We start from the raw sequence: 22,893 nt of genomic DNA on the forward strand, positions 1-22,893 counted from the left end.
ACCACATAACTGTAATGTTTATCATACAACATTTTGTGTCTGATGCTATATTGGGTATTTATATATAATTTAAAAAAATCAAGAACAAGGCCCATACCAGCCTGTAGCCATGGTAACAGAGGAAGACACAAGACTGATGCGTCTATCATTTTACAGATATATTTACTTGGTCAAACTGTCAGTGTTGTCCTGTGTTATCCATTTTCTTGTTCATATGCGAGTTCTGTATGTGTATTGTGTTCTGTTTCCCTTCCAGCCTGGTCCCCCATCTTAACTCTGAGATGTTGGAGAGTACATTGAAGGCCCAGGGTTCCTGTGCTCTGCTACTCATCCTTTATCAAGCTCTTTATGGATGGCCAGACTTCTTTCCCTGTGACCGAGCACCCAACTGATGAGGTGAGCTTACTTTGATTCACAAAAAAGGCACAGATAATCATGTTTAATAATCATACATCTACACTATGGTTGACTGGTATGGGGTCAACAAACTACTGACAGTAGCATTTTTCTGAATCTGTGTTTTGGTCTCGCAGATGGACCCCTCCCAGATTCTGACCCGGACCCAGTAGGTACTTCTGAAGACGCTCTGACATCCCCAACCTCACTGTCTCAACATCAGCTGAACCAGGTAACACATTTGTGCACTGACCACCCAGAGCAAGGCTGATCTCAGTCTGTAGCCCAGAGAGTAGGACTGGGTTGAAATCAGCTGGATATGACATAATGATACATTTATTAGGATTTCACAAACATCAAACATTACACAAATACAGCCTATGATAACTTTCTGGGCTTTACCTCATGTCAGACTGCTTTTTACCAATGGCTCTCAAAACACGGCAGATTGATATACCATTGTACTTTCTTTGACCCACACAATACCCTATTGAGTGACCCTCTCTCTCTCCCCCCTGTTCCTTAGCTGGAGGTCTTATGTGTTGACCTGGAAGCAGCTCTGATCTTTCAACTCAGCCCTTCCAGCCTCAGCCAAGAGTTGGACTTCCTCTGCGTTAGGAAAGTATTCAGACACCTTGACTTTTTTCATATTTTGTTACGTTAGCCTTATTCTAAAATGGATTAAATAGTTTCCCCCCTTCAATCTACACACAATGACAAAGCAAAAAATATGTATCACGTTTACATAAGTATTCAGACCCTTTACTCAGTATGTTGTTGAAGCACCTTTGGCAGCATTTACAGCCTTGAGTCTTCTTGGGTATGACGCAACAAGCTTGGCACACCTGTATTTGGGGAGTTTCTCCCATTCTTCTCTGCAGATCCTTTCAAGCTCTGTCGGGTTGGATGGGGACTGCACATCTAGTTTCAGGTCTCTACAGAGATGTTCGATCAGGTTCAAGTCCGGTCCTGGCTGTGTGCGTAGGGTCGTTGTCCTGTTGAAAGGTGAACCTTCATCCCAGTCTGAGGTCCTGAGCGCTCTGGAGCAGGTTTTCATCAACGATCTCTGTACTTTCCTCCGTTCATCTTTCCCTCGATCCTGACTAGTCTCCCAGTTCAGCTGCTAAAAAACATGCCCACCGCATGAATCTGCCACCACCATGCTTCACCGTAGGGATGGTGCCAGGTTTCCTCCAGACTTGACATTCAGGTCAAAGAGTTCAATCTTGGTTTCATCAGACCAGAAAATGTTGTTTCTCATGGTCTGAGAGTCTTTAGGTGCCTTTTGGCAAACTACAAGCAGGCTCTCATGTGCCTTTTACTGAGGAGTGGCTTCCATCTGGCCACTCTACCATAAAGGAAATTTGTGGAGTTCTGCAGAGATGGTTTTCCTTCTGGAAGCTTCTCCAATCAACACAGAGGAACTCCGGAGCTCTGTCAGAGTGACCAGCAGGTTCTTGGTCACCTCACTGACCAAGGCCCTTCTCCCCGAATTGCTCAGTTTGGCTGGGCGGCCAGCTCAAGGAAGCGTTTTGGTGGTTCCAAACTTCTTCCATTTAAGAATGACTGAGGCCACTGTGTTCTTGGGGACCATCAATGCTGCAGAAATGTTTTGGTACCATTACCCAGATCCGTCTCTCAACAAAATCCTGTCTCAGAGCTCTACAGACAATTCCTTCAACCTAGTTGTAGAAATATCTCAAGGATGATCAATGGAAACAAGATGCACCCGAGCTCAATTTCGAGTCTCATAGCAAAGGGCCTGAATACTTATGTATATATAACAAACATTTTAAAAACCTTTTTTTGCTTTGTCATTATGGGGTATTGTGTGTAGATTGAGGATTTGTATTTATTTAATACATTTTAGAATAAGGCTGTAAAGTAACAAAATGTGGAGAAGGGGTCTGAATACTTTCAGAATGGACTGTGTGTGTGTGAGAGAAATATATGGGGCTACAGGCACACCCGTGGCTTCCTTGAATCATGACAACTTGCCTTCCTTCATGAACAATATATGTATGGGGGAGTTTGAAAACTTGATCTTTGTTCTCCCATGAAGAATATACTTGGCTAGCTACATGATAATGTTGCCTTAAGGATATAATTATAGAGCAGTACAACACTAAAATAAGTATCACACAGCTTACCTGGCTTTGAAAGAGGATCCGCTAGCTGTGCTCATTTTAGACGTACTGTCATCTATACATAGTGCACGTATAACTTATTAACCTTATTCTCTACCTCAAGTTAATTAGTCACATTAGCCATGACCATTTTACACCAGACTCCTTATAGACCAGGGGTCAGCAACAGGCGGCTGGCAGGCCAAAAACATCCTGCAAGTGATTTTTTTGCCTTAGTTGTGGACCATTTGCAGTTGTACAAAGTTAGAATTATGTACTGGCTCTCTCAGACAGAAATCGTCCCGCAGCTGAATCTAGTTCCCTAGCCCTGTTAGACTTTGTGGTTGTTATATCTCCTTGAGGGTCACAGGCCTAATCAAGTCGGTCAACTGCTGTAAGGGTTCAGTGCCCCAGTCTCTGTGATGGTCTCTATGTTGGTGATAGCAGGGTTGGAGGGGCTGTCGATGTTTCCTCCAGCAGCTGCTAGTGTGAGGGGATGCACCATGGACATGTGGACGTTGAGGTTGTGGGCCTTCTCAAAGCGCTTTCCACACAGTTTGCATGCAAATTCCAGATCAGCTTCTGCCTTGTGTTTAGTCATGTGGTACTTTAGCGATGCTCTCTGGCGGCACTGGAAACCACACACTTCGCACCTGAAAGTGAAGATAAAAAGGTTTAGTGAGACCATAACCAAACAAGAAAATGCTCATCCAGAAGCCACGCACCTAGTGGTCGGGGACTTTAATGCAGGAAAACTTAAATCTGTTTCACCTCATTTCTATCAGCATGTCACATGTGCAACCAGAGGAAATAAACTCTAGGCCACCTTTACTCCACACGCATACAAAGCTCTTCCTCGCCCTCCATTTGGCAAATCATAATAGACCATAATTCTATCCTCCTGATTACAAGCAAAAACCAAAGCAGGATAGTATGTGACTGTTTTGCTAGCACAGACTGGAATATGTTCCAGGATTCAACCAATGGCATTGAGGAGTATACCACATCAGTCACCAGCTTCATCAATAAGTGCAATGATGACGTCGTCCCCACAGAAATTGTACGCACGTATCCCAACCAGAAGCCATGGATTACAGGCAACATCCTCACTGAGATAAAGGCTTGGGCTGCCGCTTTCAAGAAGTGGGACACTAATCCGGACACCTTTTAAGAAATCCCGCTATGTCCTCCGATGAACCATCAAACATGCAAAGTGTTAATACAGGACTAAAATTGAATCCTACTACACCGGCTCTGATACTCATCGGATGTGGCAGGGCTTGCAAACTATTACGGATTACAAATAGGTGTCCAAACTTTTGACTGGTACTATATATGATGTGGATATAGCACATGTGGATAATATGTTGGATTATGAATAAGGTGACTGACTGATTTTCATGCAGTGAACCATAAGTAAAAAAAAAACTTTTCTTCAGCAGGGACAGGGAAGATGGTTAAAATTGATGGGAAGATTGATGGAGCCAAATACAGGGCCATTCTGGAAGAAAACCTGATGGAGTCTGCAAAAGACCTGAGACTGGGACGGAGATTTGTCTTCCAACAAGACAATGATCCAAAACATAAAGCAAAATCTACAATGGAATGGTTAAAAAATAAACATATCCAGGTGTTAGAATGGCCAAGGCAAAGTCCAGACCTGAATCCAATCGAGAATCTGTGGAAAGAACTGAAAACTGCTGTTCACAAATGCTCTCCATCCAACCTCACTGAGCTCGAGCTGTTTTGCAAGGAGGAATGGGAAAAAATGTCAGTCTCTCGATGTGCAAAACTGATAGACATACCCCAAGCGACTTACAGCTGTAATCGCAGCAAAAGGTGGCGCTACAAAGTATTAACTTAAGGGGGCTGAATAATTTTGCACGGCCAATTTTTCAGTTTTTGGTTTGTTAAAAAAGTTTGAAATATCCAATAAATGTCGTTCCACTTCATGATTGTGTCCCACTCGTTGTTGATTCTTCACAAAAAAATACAGTTTTATATCTTTATGTTTGAAGCCTGAAATGTGACAAAAGGTTGCAAAGTTCAAGGGGGCCGAATACTTTCGCAAGGCACTGTAGCTCTTACTCAGCCTGGAGGTGTGTTTTGGTGTGTTCATTATCAGGTTGAAAAACAAAAGATTGGTTGGCGCTTAGTCCCTCTGATGTGATATCACTGCAGAATGCTGTGGTAGCCATGCTGGTTAAGTGTGCCTTGAATTCTAAATAAATCACAGACTGTGTCATCAGCAAAGCACCCCCCACACCACCTCCTCCATGCTTCACGTTGGGAACCACACATGCGGAGATCATCCGTTCACCAAGAATCTCAAATTTGGACTCATCAGACCAAAAGCACAGATTTGCACTGGTCTAATGTCCATTGTTTGTGTTTCTTGGTCCGAACAAGTCTCTTCTTCTGATTGGTGTCCTTTGAGTGGTTTCTTTGCAGCAATTCGACCATGAAGGCCTGATTCACTCAGTCTCTGAACAGTTGATGTGTCTGTTACTTTTATTTGGGCTGCAATCTGAGGTGCATTTAACTCTAATGAACTTATCCTCTGCAGCATAGGTAACTCTGGGTCTTCCTTTGCTGTGAGAGCCAGTTTCATCATAGCGCTTGATGGTTTTTGCAACTGCACTTGAAGAAACTGTCAAAGTTCTTGAAATGTTCCGTATTGACTGACCTTCATGTCTTAAAGTAATGATGGACTGTAGTTTCTCGTTGCTTATTTGAGGTGTTCTTACCATAATATGGACTTGGTGTTTTACCAAATAGGGCTATCTTCTGTATACCACCCTTACCTTGTCACAACACAATTGATCGGCTCAAACTCGTTAAAAAGGAAAGAAATTCCACAAATTAACTTTAACAAGGCACACCTGTTAATTGAAATGCATTACAGGTGACTACCTCATGAAGCTGGGTGAGAGAATGCAAAGCTGTCAAGGCAAAGGGCGACTACTTCGAAGAATATTAAATATATTTTGATTTGTTTAACACTTTTTGGTTACTACATGATTCCATATGTGTTATTTCATAGTTTTGATGTCTTCTATTATTCTACAATGTAGAAAATAGTAAAAACATAGAAAAATCCTGGAATGAGTAGGTGTGTTCAAACATTTGACTGGTACTGTACGTGAGAATGCTGTTCATTGACTACAGCTCAGCATTCAACACCATAGTGTCCTCAAAGCTCATCACTCAGCTAAGGACCCGGGGACTAAACACCTCCCTCTGCAACTGGATCCTAGACTTCCTGACGGGCCTCCCCCAGGTGGTAAGGGCAGGCAACACCACATCTGCCATACTGATCGTCAACACGGGGGCTCCTCAGGGCTGCGTGCTCAGTCCCCTCCTGTACACTATGTTCACCCACGACTGCGTGGCCAAGCACGACTCCAACACCATTAAGTTTGCTGACAACACAATGGTGGCAGGCCTGATCATTGACAACGTTGCGACAGCCTATTGGGAGGTTAGAGACCTGGCAGTGTGGTGCCAGGACAACAACTTCTCCCTCAATGTGAGCAAGACAAAGGAGCTGTTCGTGGACTACAGGAAGAGGAGGGCCGAGCATGCCCCCATTCACATCATCAACAGGGCTGTAGTGGAGCAGGGCGATAGCTTCAAGTTCCTTGGTGTACACATCACCAACAAACCATCATGGTCCAAACACACCAAGAGAGTAGTGAAGAGGGCACGACAAAAACTATTCCCCCTCAGGAGACTGAAAAGATTTTGCATGGGTCCTCAGATCCTAAAAAAGTTATACAGCTGCACCATCGAGATCATCCTGACTGGTATGGCAACTGCCCGACCGCAAGGCGCTAGAGGGTAGTGCGTACGGCCCAATACATCACTGGGGCCAAGCTTCGTGCCATCCAGGACCTCTATACCAGGCGGTGTCAGAGGAAGGCCCTAAAAATGGTCAGACTCTAGCCACCCAGGTTCTAGACTGTTTTCTCTGCTACCGCATAGCAAGTGGTACCCGGAGAGCCAAGTCTAAGTCCAAAAGGCTCCTTAACAGCGTCTAGCACCAAGCCATCTAAATGCTGAACAGTTAATCAAATGGCTACCCGTACTATTTACATTGACCACCTTTTTTACGCTGCTGCTACTCGCGGTTTATTATCTATGCAGTCACTTTACCCCTACCTACATGTACATATGATGTCAATTACCCCAAATAATCCATACCCCTGCACATTAACTTGGTACCGATACCTCCTGTATATAGCCTCGTAATTGTTATGGTGGGCCAATTTTTATTTATTTATACATTTGTAATAATGACAATTCCAACAATACTGAAAACGTTTATTTGAACTTAATATAATACAGAAATAAAATCTATTTAGTCTCAAATAAAGTAAACATGCTCAATTTGGTTTAAATAATGCAAAAACAGTGTTGGAGAAGTAAGTAAAAGTGCAATATGTGCCATGTAACAAAAAGCTGACGTTTAAGTTCCTTGCTCAGAACATATGCAAGCTGGTGGTTCAATATTCCCAGTTTTTTAATATTCCCAGTTAAGAAGTTTTAGGTTGTAGCTATTATAGGAATTATGACGCATCAACTATTTCTCTTATACCATTTGTATTTCATATACCTTTGACTATTGGATGTTCTAATAGGCACTTTAGTATTGCCAGCCTAATCTCAGGAGTTGATAGGCTTGAAGTCAGAAACAGCGCTGTGCTTCAAGCATTGCTACGAGCTGCTGGCAAACTCAGTAAAGTTTGAATTAATGCTTACAAGCCTGCTGCTGCCTACCGCCGCTCAGTCAGACTGCTCTATCAAATATGAGCCTTGGGCCATTAATATGGTCAAATCCGGAAACTATAATTTCGAAAACAAAATGTTTATTATTTCAGTGAAATACCCTAAGTCTAAATATTGCTGTTACATTGCACAACCTTCAATGTAATGTAAATTAGTTCGCAAAGAGCCAGGCGGCAAAAACTATTGCATATACCGTGACTCTGCTTGCACTTGACACAATTTCCCTAGTTAATAATGCCTGCTAACATTAATTTATTTTAACTAAATATGCAGGTTTAAAAATATATACAGTTGAAGTCGGAAGTTTACCTTAGCCAAATACATTTAAAAACTCAGTTTATTCACAATTCCTGACATTTAATCATAGTAAATATTCCCTGTCTTAGGTCAGTTAGGATCACCACTTTATTTTAAGAATGTGAAATGTCAGAATAATAGAGAGAACGATTTCTTTCATCACATTCCCAGTGGGTCAGAAGTTGACATACACTCAATTAGTATTTGGTAGCATTGCCTTTAAATTGTTTAACTTGGGTCAAACGTTTCTGGTAGCCTTCCACAAGCTTCCCACAATTAGTTGGGTGAATTTTGGCCCATTTCTCCTGACAGAGCTGGTGTAACGGAGTCAGGTTTGTCGGCCTCCTTGCTCGCACACGCTTTTTTAGTTCTGCCCACAAATTCTCTATGGGATTGAGGTCGGGGCTTTGTGATGGCCACTCCAATTCCTTGACTTTGTTGTCCTTAAGCCATTTTTCCACAACTTCGGAAGTATGCTTGGGGTCATTGTCCATTTGGAAGACCCATTTGCGACCAAGCTTTAACTTCCTGACTGATGTCTTGAAATATTGCTTCAATATATCCACATAATTTTCCATCCTCATGATGCCATCTGAAGGTGAAGTGCACCAGTCCCTCATGCAGCAAAGCACCCCCACAACATGATGCTGCCACCCCCGTGCTACACAGTTGGGTGGTATTCTTCGCTCTTGCAAGCCTCCCCCTTTTTCCTCCAAACATAACGATGGTCATTATGGCCACACAGTTCTATTTTTCTTTCAACAGACCAGAGGACATTTCTCCCAAAGGTATGCTCTTTGTCCCCATGTGCAGTTGCAAACCGTAGTCTGGCTTTTTTATGGAGGTTTTGGAGCAGTGGCTTCTTCCTTGCTGAGTGGCCTTTCAGGTTATGATGACATAGAGGACTCATTTTACTGTGGATACAGATACTTTTGTACCGGTTTCCTCCAGCATCTTCACAAGGTCCTTTGCTGTTATTCTGGGATTGATTTGCACTTTTTGTACCAAAGTACGTTCATCTCTAGGAGACAGAACGCGTCTCCTTCCTGAGCGGTATGACGGCTGCGTGGTCCCATGGTGTTTATACTTGCGTACTATTGTTAGTACAGATGAACATGGTACCTTCAGGCATTTGGAAATAGCTCCCAAGGATGAACCAGACTTGTGGAGGTCTACAATTTGTTTTCTGAGGTCTTGGCTGATTTCTTTTGATTTTCCCATGTCAAGCAGAAACACTGAGTTTGAAGGTAGGCCTTGAAATACATCCACAGGTAAACCTCCAATTGACTCAAATGATGTCAATTAGCCTATCAGAATCTTCTAAAGCCATGACATAATTTTCTGGAATTTTCCAAGCTGTTTAAAAGCAGTCAACTTTGTATGTAAACTTCTGACGCACTGGAATTGTGATACAGTGAATTAATCTGTCCGTAAACAATTGTTATGGTTAGGTACATTTGTGCAAAGATTGTGCTTTTTTTCAGCAATGCGCTTTTGTTAAATCACCCGTTTGGCTTAGTTGAAGTAGGCTGTAATTCGATAAATTAACAGCCACTGCATTGATTATATGCAACGCAAGACAACCTAGTTAACCTAGTAATATCATCAACCATGTGTAGTTAACTAGTGAATGTGAAGATTGATTGTTTTTTAAAAGACAAGTTTAATGCTAGCTATCAACTTACCTTGCTGCACTCGTGTAACAGGTGGTCAGCCTGCCATGCAATTTCCTCGTGGATTGCAATGTAATCGGCCATAATCGGCGTCCAAAAATGCTGATTACCGATTTATGAAAACTTGGAATCGGCCCTAATTAAAATCAGCCATGCCGATTAATCGGTCGACCTCGACTGCCTACACCTGCAGTATTTGGCGCATGTGACAAATAACTTTTAATTTGAGGGTGTCACAAATCAAGAGTACCATGCGCTCTCCCAAAAGCTTGGATGGAGAGTAAAACCCAGAAATTCAGACAAACAAAGAGGTAATGGATTGCATTCAAATATGTCAAAGCTTACTTCATATTCAATGTTTTAAATGTTTTACTGCATCAGGGATTATGGCAAAGAGGTATATATGTCCTTATTAAGTCCCAATTCCTCCTTTCATTAATTCTTATTAACCCAAATCATACCACATTCAGTGCATTCGTAAAGAATTCTGACCCCTTGACTTTTTCCACATTCTGTTACGCTAGCCTTATTCTAAAATGTATTAAATAGTTTTTTTCTTTCATCAATCTACACACAATACCCCATAATGACAAAGCAAAAACAGTTTGTGGTACCCTTCCCCATATTTGTTCCTCGACACAATCCTGTCTCGAGCTCTACGGATAATTCCTTAGACCTCATTCCTTGATTTTTGCTTTGACATGCACTGTGCGACCTTATATAGACAGGTGTGTGCCTTTCCAAATCATGTCCAATCAATTGAATTTACCACAGGTGGACTCCAATCAAGTTGGAGAAACATTTCAAGGATGATCAAAGGAAACAGGATGCACCTGAGCTCAATTTCGAGTCTCATAGCAAAGGGTCTGAGGCTGTAACAAAATGTGGAAAAAGGAAGGGGTCTAAAGACTTTCCGAATGCACTGTAATCAAAGTCTTGGCTACAGTCTGACAGACTCATCAGTGCTTGAACCCCTCGCAACACATAAACCAGCAGAACCTTGCCTCCTGATATGAGCTTTATGTCCCTCTGTACTTACTGTAGTGGCTTGACCCCTGAGTGGCGCATCTGGTGCACAGACAGGTGCTTCCTCTGCTTGAAGGTCTGACCACACTGGTCACAGATGTAGTTCCTCACCTCTGGAAAAGGGTCAAACTTAAAGGTCCAATGCAGCCATTTTTATCTCAATATCAAATCATTTCTGGGTAGCAATTAAGTACCTTACTGTGATTGTTTCAACTAACATTGTCGCAAAGACCAATTTCTCAAGCAATAATTTTGCTTGGACTGTTTGGGAGTGATCTGAGTGGGGAGGGGAAAACTGAAAACTGTCAGAGGTTTGAAACTCTTAAATAATTCACTGGCTTGTGATGTCACTAGGCAGGCCAAAACTCCACCCCACCAAAACAGGCGGTCTTTTCAAACAGCTCTTACACTAAAAGGGCATCATAATTTTCACAATTTCACAGTATTATTATACAAATATAAAACAGGAAAATCACATTTTACTGCACTGGGCCTTTAATACAAGCACACAAACATCTCTCATGTTGCGCCCAAACGGCACCCTAATCCCTATATTGCACTATATGTTTGACCATGGCACAAAGAAATTAGCCTTAGTCCTCAGTATTAGCCAGTCCAAACCTACCTGTGTGGATTAGTTTCACGTGTCGCTGCAGGTAGCGGTCAATCATGAAGACCTTGTTGCAGCCAGGGTGAGGGCAGGGTCGCTCACGGATCTCTTCATGGTGTTCCTTAATGTGTTTCTGTACCCCACAGATAAAAACAGCCTTCAGAAAACACTTATGTATTAATAGAAATGTTCATAAGAGGATAAGCAGTGCCGTAAGGATGACTTGTATCTGACCTTCATGCCGTCTGCTCCTCGGTACACAGCTGAGCAGCCTTGGTATGGACATTTGTAGATATTGGGCAGCTCCTCTCTGAAAACAAAAAACAAACATGGATATTTCACATGTATTACTCTCCACTACCAGCTACACTCCAATTCAAGATTTTAACATCTGTTCTACTACAAAGATCTGGTGCTTTGGCCCTCGGACAGCTTCTACCGTACCTTTCTGACTTGATTGGCTTCTTCCAGCCAGGCTTGGGTCCTGGCTTCTTTCTAACTTTAGGCTCCTTGGGAGTTTTTGCTTCTTTTCTTCTGGTTCTCTTCTTCGGGGAGGCAACTCTGCAAGCCATGGGAAAGGGGAGAAAACACTCATGCATTTGCTGCCCTTTTTTCCGCTACCAATTTTTCTCTGATAAGTGCTCTTACTGTCCACTTATGTGTTACTATGTTATTACTGTGTGTATCAATAAGAATTGTTCCATGTACATTATTTTGCTTTGATATGTAAAATAGCTAGAACCCACATCAATCCACTCACTTCTTTTCTGGGTATGGTTCAAATAATTCATCAGAGGATCCACTTTTCCTTTTATCTTCCAACTCATCCTCACTGGACATGTTCCTAAGGTTTCACATGAACACACACAGCCTATAGTTTAACAAATCTGAACTTCCCAGAACTGTAAAACTTGAACCATGTGTGTCATTGTTGGTACTCACCGGTCATATAGGTCAATGTCACCTGTCCTGTCCACGAGTGGGGCAGGTGCAGGGCAGGGTGTCGCCTTAGCAAAGAGAAATTCTAGGAACAATAGGGTCAAACAAATGAATTTGGACTGGCACCAGACCTTAAGATGGTAACCACCTACAAAGAGTCACATTTCAATGCAGTCAAGACTATATTTAATTGAATACTGAAATTAAATACGGTGTGTTCCTGTTTCTCAGCGTAACTTTGAGGCACCAAAAGCTGTCTCACCATCTACACTAGTGGTAGTAGCATCAGTGTTGATGGAACTCGGAGTCTGTGGGGTAGCACCTGGACTGGCCAGGGGCATGGTGGTGTTGACAGGGTTTCGGTTCCCTCTGGGCTGCTCCTCAGCTTCCAGTAGGGGATCACACCCAGTGTGTCCAGGATTTGCTCTGGTCTGTGTGTCCATCATGTAACTATGTCCAGCCACACACTCCCAGACAGCCCTTACTGAGCCCCAGCACTGCCCCTCCAGCACTTCTTTCAGGTCAGGGCAGGAGCGGCAGTCTCCTGCATGGTGGTGGGCCCAGGACACCAGGCTGTGGAGACACTTGGGATCGGAGGGGATGGTTGGGATGGCTGGTTGTCAGGTTGGAGGAAAGAGAAATGGGACATTTAGCAAGGGGTTATCTCTGCGTATCAAAATCTGGTAATCATCTTGTCCTGATGGAATGTATCTACTTACACAACAAGCTGGGACGCACTGTTGATTGAGAGCACTCTGAACTTTTCCTGAAACCAAAATCAACATCATGTTTTGGTTTCACAGCTCATTACTGACCCTCCTATAGGTTTACAATTGCCACTCTCTACCCTGTGACATTACAGTTGCTCACATTTGTCCTCACCTGTCTCTGGTGGGCACATTCACAGATGGCAAGAGGTTTACCCTCTGCAGAAATGTGAGCAGGATAGTGTGGCACTTGTAGAATTTTGTGTGGCAGTTCTTGCAGACGAATTGTGAGAGACGTGGGTCACGGTTCAGTGGCACTCCCACTAGGCGCTGAAAGTCTGTGTAGAAAAGCAGGGGCGACTGGGCTGGCTCTGTCTGGTCAGGGACCCCCGCCAGCTCTCCTGGCCACTTGTCAAAGGCATGCCGCAGCCTCCGAGGTGAGAACTTTCCATGACAGAGTCGACAGAATGCAGTGCTGAGTCTGGCCATACCTGTAGGAAGAGTCAGAGGTTGCATTTGAGAAAGTGTAAGAGCTGATCCTTTACCTTGTGGAAATAAAAACACATGACAACCGTCATTAACCTCAATCTAGACTGATCTATCAAGAATTTTGCAGGGGACTCACCTGATTTCTTTGATCTATTCTCTGGATGCTCCTCCCCTTCTATCTCCACAACTGACACGGTTGTGCTCAATTGTAATCTTGCAGATCTGTCACTTGGACCAACATCCTCGAAACCTCCATCACATGCAACTGATGGTGGAGTTGTTTTCACAGCATTCTTTGGTCTTTCTCGTCGCCCAGCAGGTTTCTTGACCCCAGCCACTGACTGAGTCTGGCTTCTCTGTCCTGCTGCCACATCGGTTAGCCGCGCTCGTCTCCCTCGCTTCTTCATTACACAGAGTCCTTAAGAAAAGTCCTGTCAATATAATGTGGCAGTAGCTTTCAAAGTAACTTGAGTCTTACATGGGGAGCGCTGTTATCAGTATAGCTGTTTAAAACCAAAAGTTGATTTGAAACCTGCAGCTGCGACTTCCAATGAGGAGAACACGATTCGCCTCAAATTCTAGCAGTCATTTGTAGTTTTAACATTTAGTTGGTTGGTGGTTTAGTAAAATATACATATTGTGTTACTGTTAAATCGACTATCGTAAAGCACGAACAGGAAGCGGTTTCTATTGAAACACGAAACCCGGAAGTAGTCAAAAATAATAATAATAACGCAGATAGAACAATAAGACAGATATTTCACCAGATTTATAAATGTGAAGCATCCGGTTGGCGTTTCCACTCACTACCAAATATGGTAACTGGCCGGTAGTGGGAGAATATGAACGAGATGGATTTTGACCGACATTCTGCAAATGTTCTCATCAATGAAACATTTGATCTCACTACAGTTTTATATTACCAACACTAAAATTGGTTACGAACAGAGTGGACAATTCTTTGTAGACTTTACCCCTTTCAATAAAAAAATCGCTATGTTTAGGAGTGCAAAGGCCAAGTTGAGTTCTTGCACACGCGCACTTCACAGAGTAGGCGTTCCCTATCAATAGTAGAAAACGTTCCAGAACACAGCAATAGGCTCTTTCTCGCTCATGCTTGGCTCTGACCCCTCCCTGCTTGTTCTTCCCACTAAGACTATTTGTTTCCCATTGGATCTGACAGGCTGTGTTCTATCTTGGGTTAGTTATTAAAAAAAAATCTGGAGCGCCATCTTGCGGCTGTTGAAATATATACTTCCGTTCGTTCATGCAGAGTTTACATCCGGAACGATTGGTCACAACAACAACAACCACCACCACCATGGCAGCAGCTAGCGCTGACATGAAGCCCCTTCAGCATGCCATGAAAATAGCTAAAGTGGCTATACAATTGGACGCAGGGAACCGACATAAGGTATTCTAATGTCAAGTTTACGAAAAAAAGATTGAGTCAGAGTGCAGTATAACTTCACAATGCTGCAAATCCTGCCTCCAAAATGTATATATATTTTACTGCAATATGTTTTGTGTGACTGCAGTTACAGTATAATTGCAGTTCGACTGCAGTTATGCGTCCAAAATACCACAGTCAACAGCCGTTTCAAAACTGCGATCTTTTTTTGTAAGGTTTGATTTAGAATTACAGTGGTGAACGAGTTTTATAGCCACGAGATATGCTTCGTTGATGACGTAAACAATGCAGCATCACTTGTTACAGTAGCTAGTTGGCATAATGTGCTATTATCTCTTTTGTAATACTATTATGTTTCTACAGTAGCCTACTTGTAAGTTTACAGCTTTCTTTTTTCTCTAGGAAGCTTACTGTGAATACTTGAGGAGTATCAACTTCATCACCCACTCACTTTTGGAGGATGCTGTATCTAGGCGTAAGATGAGGACAATATTCCATTATGCAAAACTAAATACATCTCATTTCATTCAAGAGGTTATGGTGCTTTCAGGATGGGACTGTAACTACATCTTTATGCCTGGCAGTCACTGAGCATAAAGACATCTAAGCTCAATCAAGATACTATGACGTTTGTCATCTCTTTCTCCACTCAAAGCTGCCAAGGCAGGTCTATAAGTCATTTTAGAACAGTATTTCCCAACCCTGGTCCTTGAGTACCCCCAACAGTAGCCCTTGACAAACACACCTCATTCAACTCATTGAGGGCTTGATGATTAGTTGAATCAGGTGTGCTTGTCCAGGGTTACAATAAACATGTCTACTGTTGGGGGTACTCGAGGACAAGGTTTGGGAAACACTGTTTTAGAAGGTAGAAAATAAACAATTGAACAAGTCCCGGAGTAAGTAGTTGACTGTGTTTGTTTGTAGACAATCACAGGATTACCTCACACATTGATTAATTTACTCCCTCCTGAAATAATCAACACTAAAGGATGACTGTATCAACCTCGATGATGTAGATACTGAGATTTAATCAGTTCTTAGCATCGATTGTTTTAATTTAGTTGCAGTGGGAAGTGGTTACCAGTTGTAAAATGTTTTGATTTTCTTTACTCGTCCAGAGGGAGAGATAGTAGAGGTGGAAAAGATGTTGAAGCTGGCTGAGCAGTGTTTGGAGAGAGCCAAGTCCTCCTTCATAGGAAGGAGAGATGAACCTGCAACCCCTATCTCCTACATGACACCTATCAACTTGGCAGCACTCAGCCTGACCACAGCCTTAGCAGTAAGCCCTGGAAAGATTGGTAAATATATTTAGCCCCAAATTTTGCAACGTTTTTCAAATGACTTTTTCCCAAAACGTGTCAACCTCCTGTCTCTCCTCCAGTTTCGCCACAACCACAAGAGCCGGTTATTTACTCGGGGCCTAAACATAACCCCAGGCCTGGACAGCGCAAAGTTCTCTCTGAGGGTGGAGGGGAGGTCATCACCTTCCTGCCCCCAGAAATCTTCCAGAGTTTGCAGATAGTGGAGTCGCAGGATACCAGGAAGTGAGTTGTTGTCAGAGAAACTGGGGACTAAACAATCAAGGGACAAAAAGGAGAGTTCTAGAAATAACCACTCAGTGAAATAGAAGGACGCTCTCTGGTTACAGTATTCATGAGATGCCTACATCAGAAGTCACTCTTATCAATGAATGGTTGTCACCGTAGAACTTTGTTAAAGAGGTCGATGATTAATACAGAGTTGATTTAATACAGAGTATTCAAATAGTGCAGAACTGAAATTCACATTGTAAGCCACCGCAGTCATAGACTTGATATATTTTATACCTTTGGTAACATGTGACTAAACATTTTTGTATGTTTTTGTGTGTATTAAAGGGAGCTTACACCCATAGAGGAGGCCTCGCGGTTGAACCAGAAGTTGAAAGAAAATTATGAAGCTCGTCTGGCCCGACTCCCCCCTGCACAGGCCCGTACACAGAAGACTTCCCTGGTCAGTCTTTGTTTGTGTGTTATTCACTTATACCAAAGAGACACCACATTTAGTTTAACCAAACTTTACATTGCAACCATGATTTTAGAATATCCCCAAAGTTGGATAAATTGAGGGATCTTGTAAATTAACTGGCTGCTATTTTAATTCACAGTTGTGTGTCAGATTACAGTAGAACACCGAAGCAAAGCAGAAAGGTTGTGAGATTCACACAGCTGTTATATCCACTACAAATGAGTTTGACACACAAACATGAGTCACACACACATGAGTACCATCTGATGTTGGTATGAGGCGGAGTTGGATCCAACAAGAACTCAGCATCATGTTTCTTCTACATGAATTATGTCCATCAGTTCTGGGACCCTGCTATGGTGGGTATTTAGAGCAGTAGACTTGCAGAAAACTGTTTCGAATGAAGTAGACTGATAACATGGAAAATAAGAAATTATTCATGCTTGACGCAAGTGTACTCATTGATTTATCTATTTCATATTTATTTTTAAATATAATACTCTGGGTTTTGCATTGAAGCACAATCGCATGCATGCACGAGACTAGTGGCATGTGAACCGATACAAGGTTCACGCCCCTTCAAGGTGATTAGGGAATCGATTCGTTTGGACTTTATTTGGCGCGCCACACGTTATTTTTGGATTCGAGTTTTAGTTCCGAAATCAACAGGATTAGTGACTCACTCAAAGGTTAGAGATTGAGGCGAAATACGGTCAGAATACAAACTACAGCTGGCAGTTTTTTTTCTTCCTCTTCATGATCGCGTTGTCGTGTCCTTCAAGGAATACTAGTTTGACACTTCCACGCGCTTTAGTCGCTTAGAACAAAAAAAATCACACGATTTAGATGCAAAGAATGTTTCGGCGACATAACGGCCAAATGGATCTGCGGGCTCAGTGGGAAAAACTGAAGGAATTTGTGAAGGTACTTTTTATGTCCGTGTAGTTTAATTGTTTCAATTACGTTTTACAACTGGGAACTCGGAAATCTCAGATTTGAGTGCGTTCAAGAGAACTCTTCGAGGTTCTCAGTTGTCGTGAAAGCACCAGTAGCACAGACTACTGCACATGTACTCACAGGGTGACTAGTAAGCGTTTCATTGTAAGGTCTACTACACCTGTTGTATTCGGCGCACGTGACAAACTTTGGTTTGATTTAGTAGTAGGATGTTCCCAATGAGAGTTTTATTTGTATATATATATATATATATATATATATATATATATATATATATATATATATATATATATATATATATATATATATATATATATATATATATATATATATATATATATATATATATATATATATACACACACACACACACGTATGTGGACAACCCTTCAAATGAGTGAATTCGGCTATTTCAGCCACACATAAAATCGAACACACAGCCATGCAATCTCCTTCGCAAACATTGACAGTAGAATGGCCTTACTGAAGATCGCAGTGATTTTTCAACGTGGCACCATCATAGGATGGTCTTGGGCTTTTGACAATTTCTTTGTATTCTTCATGTCTAACTCATTGTTAGAAAAAGTTTGGTCCAGTTATATATTTATGAGGTATTATACACTGAGTGTACAAAACATTAAGAAAACCTGCTCTTTCCATCACTTAGCTTTCACCTGGATTCACCTGGTCAGTCTATGAACCCTTATTGATGTCACTTGTTAAATCTGATTCAATCAGTGTAGCTGAAGGGGAGGAGACAGGTTAAATAAGGATTTTCTTAAGCCTTGAGACAACTGAGACATGGATTTTATATGTGTGCCATTGAGGTTGAATGGGCAAAATTAAATATTTAAGTCCCTTTGAACAGGGTATGGTAGTAGGTGCCAGGCGCACCGGTATGTGTGTCAAGAACTGCAACGCTGCTGGGTTTTTCACACTCAACAGTATCCCCGTGTGTATCAAAAATGGTCCACCACCCAAAGGACATCCAGCAAACATGACACAACGCGGGGGGTCAATCATTTCTTGTGCTTTTTGAGGTGGAACGACCCAGTAGAAGTGACCTCTCCAGGAGCTTACTCAAGTGCAATAACTGACAACCCTTAACCAATTAAGTTGTTGTTCAGACCCCGATGAGCTATATATGCAATCGGCCAACAGTCAGCCTACCTCAGGCAATTACTGGTTGTAGTGTTGAGGTGATAACATTTTATGTTTACCTTTTCAACTAGAATTCTTCCTCCTGGGAAATATTACTTGTCTTATCTCTCTCACAATGTAATTAGGACATTTCTGACATGTATGTAACATCTCTAGAAGTAGTCTGGAAATGTAAAATATTAATACATTTTCTTTCAACGCAGACACTCTCTCTTCAGAGGCAGATGATGGAGAACCTAATCATTGCCAAGGCCAGGCAAGATGCTGTATCCTTCTGCTAATGTGGACTTTCGGGGTCAGTTTGATATTATATAAGTCTAGGAGTCAATTGGGTAAGAATGTCCACTTGATTAAGTTACACCAGGATCCAAATTATGGCATCATGGCTGAATGAGCTTTACCTGTGATCCTTGGTAAACACATTCCAGACACCCCATGTTATGTCTCCTGTAACTGAGTCATAAGAGGACCCTAAAGCTACATCTATTATAGTGACTGACCTGTTAGTGTTGTTTGAAAGTAGCTACCTTTTGAGAGAATTTATGCTATTGGTTACCATGGGGATAGGCATGTAGCTTTGGGGTGAGCTGCTGTTTTATGTTTAGATCCAGTGGACATTTGGGAAGGGTTCCTTAATACATGTGAAGCTACAAAGGAAGATGGAGGAGAGGAGACTGCGGCTGCAGGAGGAGGCCAACAGGTGAGCATTTGTCCCCTCTGACAGTAGAACTTGGTACACATCACAGTTCAAGACTGTTGTATGGCTTTACAGTCTAACCGCATAAGTAATGTCTGTAGTGTAAGTGCTGCTACTTTGTAGTAATTGGAATAAGAACAGAAACCTGATACTTGTGTATTTGCAGTTAAGTTTAGAATACTTCAGAACCATCTCCCCTCATTAAACACTCAATCCACCCTTAATTTAAGTCTTCTGATATGTAGTATGAAAGTAATTGAAATGGTGCTTGGAGCTGAGCTCCAGTTGCATCCATGTATCTGAGTAAGGGCTACTGATTGGCACAGGGGTCTAAGGCACTGCATCTGAGTGCTTGAGGCGTCACTACAGACACCCTGGTTCGATTCCAGGCTGTATCACAAGCGGCTGTGATTGGGAGTCCCATAGGGCCCATCGTTGGCCGGTGTAGGCCGTCATTATAAATAAGAATCTGTTCTTAACTGACTTGCCCAGTTAAATAAAAAAAATCTACGTGTCTATGCTGTATGCAGGAGATTTGCCGCATCTGGAACAATTACTGCAGAAGAACAGGAGCAACGTGTTTTGTACACAAATGTTTTGGAATATGAACAAGATCATGTGAGTTCAAAGTGCAGTGACAACTTGACAAGTCATTGTATCGATAAGTGAACTTTAGTGTTTCCTGTCGAGTTGTCCTCATCCTGTGTATGTTTGACTTATAGGACTGGCCCAAGCTATGGAAAGCCAACATTAAGAAAAATCCTGATGATCCCACATTGGTGTCCGGCCTTGTTTCATGTCTTCTCAGGTACTAAACACGAGGCAGCACAAGGCAGTCCTAGTTCTATATTTTTCCATACATAATGTTGCTTAATATCCTTTTGAATAGAGGAGTCATTTTTGTGTGCTTTGTGTGTATCCTAGCTGTCCAGACCACCCTGTGATGATGCTACTGAAAAGGCTCCAGTACAGAGTTTACAACAGGCTCTACCCAATCGTGAGTAAGAGTCTCCCTACAAGTCCTGCCCTGCCCATGAAACCCTCCCACAGCGCCCAGAGCCTGTTGATGTCAGACTCTCATCAGAACGTGTCAAAATCCGAAGTGGGCCACAGTATGTCCTCCGATGCCTCTCTCAATATCTCCTTCTCCCATGACCATATTGCTAACGAGGAGGATAGTGATGGGCCCCATACACTGGACAGGGAGAATTCGTTTGAGGATCTGGAGCAGTTTCTGACACAGCTGGACTGGGCTCCATCACATGGGGACCCTGACGTGACCTTTGAACAGTCACAGTTGGATCAGGAGGAGCCTCTCGTTCAAGACTTGGAGATGCGTGATCTCAAAGAACACCTCAAGGCTATTGTGAAGGACATCCATATTGCCATTGGTTAGTATGACTGTTAAAATGTACTATGTAGTAGACCTCATGTTTTGCAGTGTTTTCTAATTGTTGAGGGAAATGTATGAAAATAACTTTGTTGCAGATCAACTGCTGTCGCTATGTCTTCTCTCCTTTGAGTGTCTGAACACAGCCAGTTCTAAGGACCTGTGTGTGGCCAGCATAGAAGAAGCCTTCTTCACTCCCCTCTGGAGCTCTTTGTTGGCTCTCTTCAGGTAATCTTCTATTTTTTTTTGTTGCAGTTATGATCACTTGCCCATATTTTGTGGCAAAAACTAGTGATTGGGGTTTTGAAATAATTTCACTATTCGAATAGTATCATACATTTCTGTAGGATATCCAGATATTCGAATTACATGTGTTTTTTTTTTATACATCTTACGGTCTTAACCTAAGGACTGCTGGCACTCTATTGCCTAAGCTGCGGAGGGGACAGTGTGTGTGAGAGGGAGAGCAGACAAAGGGAGAGGGAGAGGCGCCAAGGCAACTCGGTGACAGCCAAGACTAGCTAACTTGTAGCAGCCACAATGTTATTTATCATCCCATATAACAGTGCCTGTCTTGACTAGAGTAGCCTAGAGAAGCTAACCATATATAGTTAACTAGGCTAATTGAGGCCATATGCCGCTTTCTCCCCAACTCCATTCAGATAAAACAACCGCTTACCTGTTGGTTGCTCAGTGGTAGCCTACTCCTTCTCATTTCGCTAACTTTTCATTCCGTGATTTTATTGCATCTTGCATTGCGTTAGTGAACTATCACTCCACTTGCTACACTTTAAGCCTCTGCTGAATTTAATTAGCTAACATAAACAACAAGATACACATGTGAAGGTTACCAGTTGGCTAGCGGTCTTTTTTATGGGGTGCACGGCATAAAACCTACATTGAAAAGTTTGTTTTATTAAATTAATCATTTTAAATGTCATGGTATATCCTATATGTAACAATGTCACATGGATTTGTTATTTACGTTTAGAAAAAGCATTTTCAGTGTTAAAATAGGCCTATAAAAATAACACAAGAATTTGAATACTAACGTCGGTTCGGATATTTGATATTCGAATAACCGTGCACATCCCTAGTAAAAGATTCTTGTTTGCAAAAGGAGTTGGATGTCAGGCAGTGGTCGGTAGATGGCGTCACTATGCTACAACTAGAAACTGTTCTCTCTTCTCCTATTAGCCTGCTGTATGGTTGATTATGCATATCAGTGTAGTGAGATGATTAACAGACCTGTGATTCAACCGTTCCTTGATGTATTCAATCTAATGTCCATTTAGAAAGGTAGTTCAGTGTGAAGCTGGTGTCAGTCATGTCACACTACTTGTTGATTTGGCATGGTTACCTCTTGTTTTTTGTGTCCTGGACTATGAAGGAAGGTCCACAGAGAGAGGGAGCTGTCCTTTGAGTCAAGTATGAGGCTGTATCGGGATGCCTCACCTGGTGATGTTGGTGTCGCATCGAAACTGTACCCCCAGGACCCTGTCATGCTGCATGGTTCCTACCCCTATGACTCGGCAGTGCAAGAGCTTCGCTTGCTGTGCAAAGATTGCTGTCCCCAGAGAAAGCTGGAGTGCATTGGTGAGTGAGACCCTCAAGACCCTCACTGGACAATGATAGTGTGGGAAGTGTTCTTTACATTGCTCATACCGCAGAAGCATTTAATTGGGGGGAAAACCCATGTTTCTCTGCTCCAATAACATCCAATACACAATGTTATTTTATTTCAGACAGGCTGGAATCTGTTTTGACTTGTTTGTGTGATGTTATTGATGATTTCCATATGCCTACAGTTGGAAGCTTACATACACCTTAGCCAAATACATTTAAACTCAGTTTGTTCACAATTCCTGACATTTAATCCTTGTAAAAATTCCCTGTTTTAGGTCAGTTAGGATCACCACTTTATTTTAAGAATGTGAAATGCCAGAATAATAGCAGAGTGATTTATTTCAGCTTTTATTTATTTTATCACATTCCCATTGGGTCAGAAGTTTACATACTAATTGAGTGTATTTGGTAGCATTGCCTTTAAATTGTTTAGCTTGGGTCAAATGTTTCTGGTAGCCTTCCATAAGCTTCCCACAATAAGTTGGGTGCATTTTGGCCCATTCCTCCTGACAGAGCTGGTGCAACTGAGTCAGGTTTTAAGGCCTCCTTGCTCGCACACACTTTTTCAGTTCTGCCCACAATTTTTTTTT

The 22,893-nt window shown here is 42.2% G+C and overlaps 2 protein-coding genes across 12 annotated transcripts in view; one reads left to right on the forward strand and one right to left on the reverse strand.

The window, feature by feature from the left end:
- Positions 1 to 714: 714 nt before the first annotated feature.
- On the reverse strand, positions 715 to 14,098 carry znf276 (zinc finger protein 276). Its single transcript, XM_021595392.3, has 11 exons — positions 13,188 to 14,098; positions 12,738 to 13,053; positions 12,575 to 12,621; positions 12,118 to 12,468; positions 11,859 to 11,940; positions 11,677 to 11,760; positions 11,361 to 11,477; positions 11,151 to 11,226; positions 10,932 to 11,049; positions 10,320 to 10,419; positions 715 to 3,175 (listed from the first exon to the last, which is right to left on the reverse strand). Exons 1-11 carry the CDS (start codon positions 13,456 to 13,458, stop codon positions 2,908 to 2,910), a joined length of 1,830 nt encoding a protein of 609 aa, XP_021451067.1. The 5' UTR covers positions 13,459 to 14,098; the 3' UTR covers positions 715 to 2,907.
- A 9-nt stretch (positions 14,099 to 14,107) lies between these two features.
- LOC110517311 (VPS9 domain-containing protein 1) overlaps positions 14,108 to 22,893 on the forward strand; it is a 32,779-nt gene continuing 23,993 nt past the window's right edge. For 7 of the 11 annotated variants that reach the window (XR_002472594.3, XR_002472598.3, XR_016490538.1 and 4 more), the window contains exons 1-12: positions 14,108 to 14,465; positions 14,865 to 14,937; positions 15,584 to 15,763; positions 15,847 to 16,009; positions 16,343 to 16,457; positions 18,794 to 18,856; positions 19,238 to 19,290; positions 19,818 to 19,905; positions 20,010 to 20,095; positions 20,212 to 20,678; positions 20,776 to 20,905; positions 22,068 to 22,273. Coding sequence is in view for 6 of the 11 variants with exons in the window: in XM_090215475.1 (XP_090071601.1) it covers positions 14,319 to 14,465; positions 14,865 to 14,937; positions 15,584 to 15,763; positions 15,847 to 16,009; positions 16,343 to 16,457; positions 18,794 to 18,856; positions 19,238 to 19,290; positions 19,818 to 19,905; positions 20,010 to 20,095; positions 20,212 to 20,678; positions 20,776 to 20,905; positions 22,068 to 22,273 (1,771 nt within the window). In the remaining 5 variants the exon portion in view is untranslated. Of the gene's footprint in view, positions 14,466 to 14,864; positions 14,938 to 15,583; positions 15,764 to 15,846; positions 16,010 to 16,342; positions 16,458 to 17,070; positions 17,397 to 18,793; positions 18,886 to 19,195; positions 19,291 to 19,817; positions 19,906 to 20,009; positions 20,096 to 20,211; positions 20,679 to 20,775; positions 20,906 to 22,067; positions 22,274 to 22,893 lie in introns of those variants that run through there. The other 4 variants (XM_090215639.1, XM_090215694.1, XM_090215610.1 and 1 more) reach the window with 4 other exon arrangements.

The sequence above is a fragment of the Oncorhynchus mykiss genome, chromosome 1, assembly GCF_057628025.1.
Source record: "Oncorhynchus mykiss isolate SJ-2025 chromosome 1, ASM5762802v1, whole genome shotgun sequence".
NCBI lineage: Eukaryota > Metazoa > Chordata > Actinopteri > Salmoniformes > Salmonidae > Oncorhynchus > Oncorhynchus mykiss.

Bases quoted from the DNA above. Each gene is read 5' to 3' on its own strand.
- znf276 (XM_021595392.3), bottom strand. From the start codon at position 13,458: ATGAAGAAGCGAGGGAGACGAGCGCGGCTAACCGATGTGGCAGCAGGA. The intron at 12,622-12,737 runs GTGAGGACAAAT...TTTTGGTTTCAG, and splicing joins AATGTGCCCACCAGAGACAG to GAAAAGTTCAGAGTGCTCTC. The intron at 11,050-11,150 runs GTCAGATACAAG...TGTGGGGTACAG, and splicing joins GAGGAGCAGACGGCATGAAG to AAACACATTAAGGAACACCA.